The sequence below is a fragment of the Limulus polyphemus genome, unplaced genomic scaffold (genome assembly GCF_000517525.1).
Source record: "Limulus polyphemus unplaced genomic scaffold, Limulus_polyphemus-2.1.2 Scaffold214, whole genome shotgun sequence".
NCBI classification, from domain to species: Eukaryota; Metazoa; Arthropoda; class Merostomata; order Xiphosura; family Limulidae; genus Limulus; species Limulus polyphemus.
Window position 1 is genome coordinate 698,805 of NW_013665824.1, and position 5,961 is coordinate 704,765.

Consider the following 5,961-nt stretch of genomic DNA (forward strand, 5'->3'; position numbering starts at 1 on the left):
CATTATAGGGATGATACAGTTATACATAGATCATTCCCACATGACTTTCAATATTACAATTTAATGTTACACTGTAAAATGTATACTCAATATTAATATTACCAGCTGAAAGTTATATATTCCTCACTGTTGCTATGAAGTTTGTTTATCATATATGATGGTCATGTCAGAATAGGCATCAATGTAGTGTAACTAAGAGCTTATGACATACGTACAAAGAAAAACAAGTTGTGTCAAAACATGTCTTGGTTATTACAGATTATTACAGACTGACCTCGTAACAATTTTGTACTTGTGCATTTTAGTGTAACATTAAATTTAAATATTGAAAGTCATGTAGGGATGATCTATGTATAGCTGTATCATCCCTATATTCTTGTTTGCATTATTTTTGTTGCCGCCATCCGTACATTACTTTAGATTTACAAAATGTTTTTCATTACTTGCGTATCTTTACCGTATGTGTAAGTATTATGCCTGCTGTATTTTATGTGTTGGTTAACTTCTCATATACGCGTAATTAAAAAAATCGAAATAAAAAAAGTGTTTTTGGAACATACTTAGGGGGGGGACAAAGTGAAACACAATATATTTTGTAATAGTTTATCAATTTTATTATAAGAAAAAAAATATGTATAATAAGGAATAACCTCATAACCATTTTGTGCTTGTTATAGTTTTCATGTTATAACTTTTAAAATTCAGATTATCAATAAACTTTACAAGGCTTTTGTACACAAGATATCCGATTTTTTTTTATTAAGTGTTAATAAGTTTTATTAAGTGATTTTTTTAAGTAATGCTTTTTCTCATGCCTTTTTTTATTAAGTGTTAATAAGTTTTATTAAGTGATCTTTTTTAAGTAATGCTTTTTCTCATGCCTTTTTTATTTTCTAATATTTACTATCCAACATGCAAAGTAATTTTGAGTTTAAGAATAAAAATACTTTTGTGGGTCAGAAAATTGCCAAATTTAACATGCAAAATCTTTGTAACCTCCAGATAATTATCAAACGTTTTTTGGAAAAAAACTTGATATTTTATGTGTTGTTTTCACGATTGTATCTTTGCATGGGTTTGGTCAATTTGATTGACCTCATCCACCATAAAAAATTAGGAAATAGATATAAATTGCACTTTTTTGTTCTATAATGACTACAAATTATAACATAAAACTACAAGTGTTTAGTCTAAATAGCTTAAATTTCATAAAATTATACATCTATATATATTTATTATTTTTATTTTATTGACCTTTCAGCCACGTCTGACTAACATTACAGAAATTGCAATGATGCAGCAAACGTGCATTTGTCTTACTGTATCCAATAGCATAAAACTGGCCTTTACAAAGTGACCTGTCTTCTATTGGACCAGTATTTTGTAAAATACAGTCACATTTTGGTTATACTACATTACATATGTATATATGTTATTACTATTTACAAATAAATTCTTAAATTTCAGTTATTGTTCTTGGAACAGTAAATACAGAAATATAAAAAACAATGATCTCTACTACTTGTACTTTGTACTTGCTTGCTAAGCCTTGCCAAATTTTGCAAGTGAAGAATATAAAACAAACTTTTTTATACATGCATTTTGAAATAACAAAAAAGTATAAGTTACTCTATAAATATCATAGAATTCTACAGCAATTTATCAAGCTTGCTAACTAAACTGTATTTGGGTCTAAAAAATTATTTCTTTTGTCTTGAGATTCAACACAAAAGAAATAATTTTGGGAAATTCCCACCTTCAAGAGGCTGAGAAAAACTACGTGGGGGAAATTTTGAGCTTTTGATTGATTATAAATACATGATAGAGTGAAGCAGGTGTACGTAAGGAACTATTTCCAAGAATGGAAAAGATGGGTGGGGCCACTGTGTTTGATTTGCTAAATATAGTAATATCTCAGCAAATAGAAAAGAGAGAGTTCTTATTTTATATTCTAACTTATCAATATCAGTAATTTAAGTTTATAATTTGTAAGAAACTATAGACTTTCTATTTGAACATCACAAACATCTAATTTGAACCAAAACTGCATTCAACATACCACGAGACACACAAAAATTGATAGTTAGGAATTTGTTTTTATATTTACTTTTAAATTAAGATATTAACTAACGTATAATACTAATATTTGAATTATAATCTACACTTTTATACCAAATTAGTGACAGACATTCATAAAATTTTAAATGTAAGTCTAGAAATGTGATGACATGCCCTTTGACCCCTGACCATAGAAAAACCCTTAGCAACAGGGTTAATACATGTAGCAATCTAAATGTATTTCATAAATGTACATAAGTGTACATCAATGACCTTTATGCTTACATACCTGTAAACTTTTAGGCTATTAGGTGAAATAAAATTCGAAAAACAAAAAATAATAAGTATGAGCTTTCTTTACTTAAATACAAAAGATCAACACACCTCCCAGTCGAGGTAATCTTCTCCTTCTTCAAAGTGTCGAAGTATAGAAACAGACACATGTAATTTGCTGAATTCTTCTCTTGTAATGGGACTAAACCGGCTATCCTTAGAAGCACTGAAATTCACAATTTCCATGCAATCCATTTATGCATTTATTCTGATGTTCAAGAAAAAAAGATACTAATCCATTTCACTTTTAACATTAAAATACATAGTATAGAAGTAGCTAATCTTTAATAAAATTTGTCTATCCTCAAAAAAATCTGGTGTTCTGTAGCTTAATAAAAATAATGCCACCTAATGACAATGACAGTCAAATTTTATCTTACAACTTTCTTACACTCTGTTAAAATACACATTTCAAATTTTTGCAAAGATACATACCAGAAGTAATTGAATTTAAGATTTATACTAAACGTCCCTGTAGCCCCCTCTATTTAAAAATTTATATTTTTGTACATAGGGTACCATAACAAATTTCCTAAACAAATTGAATGTTACATTGAAGTAAAACTAGCAAGACATAGAATTTTAGTAAAATTAATACAACATGCACCATGCCAAATATTTTACATATAAACATTTCAGTAGCAAACAAATGCATTTGAAGTAATCAACCAGACAAGTTTTACAAATTCCTTAGTTTCTACTCATGGAAACACTACTAACTGTCAGAAGTTATAATTTTCCTAAATGAAAATGTATTTTCGATAGGTATTTTCCACCACTCATAAGATTAGCTTTTCTCATGTTGTACTGCCCTCTATATGCAAACTTTTTCAAAAATGCATGTTACAAACTTTCTTCATCCCTCTGTTGGAATTATTTATATTTTTAATATTTACACAAATACGTATAAGATGATGGAAAGTTATAATATTCCTAAATGAAAATAATTTCCAATAGGTACTTCCCTCCGCTCACAAGATTAGATTTTGTTTTGTGCTGCTCTCTGTATGCATACTTCTTCAGAAACACATGCCACAAGCCTTCACCATCCCTCTGTTGGAATCCAAAGTTCCAACACATCTCTCATGCAAATCATCATGCATCACCTCTCCACCTATAGCAGAGCACCACTATAATGTGACTCCCTCTATGTGCCAATACCAAACTATCATTCTTGTTTGGCAACACCGGAAGATTGTGCGGAAAACAGGTGGGAAGTGTGAGAAGAGGGAAGTACCTATCAGAAATACATTTTCATTTAGGAAAATCATAACTTCTGATAAGGTACTCTTCCTCTTCTCACAAGATTAGCTTCAACCCCACATTGAAATGGAAGAGGGACCAGTGCAAGGGAAGTACAGGCATATTCCCTGGAAGCATCCAGAGGACACCCCTGAAATGAGAGGAACAGATCAGATGATCTGAGGAGGGGCACTGCACCACATATGAGCCAGTATCTCTTCGACAGGAATATCGACATGATCAGATTGGCAAGACATGGCGGATCATGAAGCATGGAGAAGATAATTTATCAATGTGATAAAAAAAACAGAAATTAGAATCATTCAATGGAATATGGGCAAGTGAAGATGTTTCCCATGGTGTAGAGTGGCTAAAGTGTAACAAACCATACTCAGTAAGTCAACTAAATCCAAAACCTCAATCGTGAGGGAAGGATGAAAATCATACCTTCTTCACCTCAAGTCCCAGAGTCAAGAGAGAACATAACATTTGACTCCAAAAACTCATAGGGTACATAATGCCAGGGATCTGGGAATGTGTCATCCGGAATCTGAGGGAAGTCCATTGCATGCACTCAACCCCCGCAACTATCATACCAGCCCAAAACTACCCAACTTTGAGGTAACAACCTCATCACCCAAGGGAAACCCAGGACAGAAGCAGAAACAGGCCACGCAGACCTGCAACCCACAACACAGAGGACAAGTCAAGAGGGAAAGATGGACAACCCAAAACCTATGTGAGGACTTATGTGATCTCCAAAACCTCACTCACTGGGTAACAACATCCGTGCAAGGGTAGGAAGAAGGCACCCAATCAGAGGGAGGAACTGTTCTTGGGTGTCTCAACTATAGAAATTAGTTACTCAATCGGAGAATCTTGTAACTACCTCTACAAAGTCAGAACACCACCACCCTACTCTGAACTGAATGGTTAGGGTCATCTTTGTGGAACCCAACCAGCAAGTTCCCTCCATGGTCAACCATCCCAGCAGCTTGGAACTGGTAAGTGGTAAGGACTCCCGCACTCCACTGGAAGAAAGGGGAAAAAGTGTGGTGGAGAGTCCGGGAGGACTGCAACACCCAAGACAGTGCAATGGGTGATCATGAAACCCTATTTGTAAAAGCAAACCACACAGATTTATTCAATCCAGACAAAGCAGGGATGGGCAGCAATCCCCTTCTGCTTTACCCATGCCATCCATGGGTGGTATGGTCCAGGATGGGCATATTATGATGCAATTATCACAAGGAATTTACACTTCAGTGATCTTGTGAAACACTCCATCTCAAGGGTGAGCATACATAGCCATGTAAAATGTATAAGTACCAATATGCCTTACAAATTTGATTGCAAGTTGTCTGCGAATGGTTATAGCCATCTAAGTAGAACCCATTTCGAATACCAACAGAATACCTGGTCAGGCACCACTCGCCACATAGCGAGGTCCAAAGTGAAGCAGGGGCCCCTGAAAGAAAAGAAAGCATTAGTAAGGAGTTACCTCAAGTTACAGCCACACCAAGTCTGTAGAATAGCCATAAGCAGCAGGCAATACCCCAAGGAAACAGAAAAAGCGATGTGGTGCAGGTAGTGGGAGATGAACATATGTGGAGTCATTGACATGCCTGGTCATAAAATCTCCTCCAATGGCCAATGAAGACAAGAAGCAAGGGAGAAGGAAAGGTGATAGATTTTATGTGAGGAAACATGAAAGAGATCACGCTGGGAAGAAGAGAAGTAGGAATAGGCCAACTGGATCAAAAATTTAACCCAATTGGTCAGGGTAACCAGGGAAAGAACATGGGAAGAGGAAGGTTGTCAAGGGATAAAAAGGTGGAAACAAGGACCCCAGAAGGAAGCCGTGCTAGCATTATAACAATGGAGGGAATCACAGGACAGAGGAGTCTATACGGATCAGGAAGAGAGTAGAGATGACATATAGAGGAGAGGCAGATAGGAGAAAAGGAGGACTGAACTTTTCAAGCAACAGAGGTCTTAGGAAAAAAAGCATGATCCAGATAAAGGATAGAGTAGGAAGAGCTGTACAAGGTCCTGGTAACATCAAGGCTAAAAATATCTGACCTACGACACCCACAGGCCAGAAGGAGGAGAAAAAAAAATATGTCTTTAAAGAGAGATGAAATAGGAAACAAGTAGACAGAGGTTCGATTAGATGTAAAGTGAGGGTATGAAGGACCACTTTAATGTCCCAGTCCAGGAACAACAGACGCTTGGTGGGCAACAGAGCCAGAAGGAATGGATCAAAATGGAAAGGACAGGGGAAGCAAAGACCCTGCAGAAACAGGAAAAATGGAAGGTGTGAGATAA

General features: G+C 35.2%; 1 protein-coding gene across 1 annotated transcript in view; it reads right to left on the reverse strand.

Moving 5' to 3' along the window:
• LOC106478474 (AMME syndrome candidate gene 1 protein-like) overlaps nucleotides 1-5,961 on the reverse strand; it is a 22,004-nt gene that overhangs the window by 11,690 nt on the left and 4,353 nt on the right. The window contains exon 3 of the mRNA XM_013939020.2: nucleotides 2,443-2,557. Coding sequence (XP_013794474.1) covers nucleotides 2,443-2,557 — 115 coding nt within the window. The remainder of the gene's footprint in view (nucleotides 1-2,442; nucleotides 2,558-5,961) is intronic.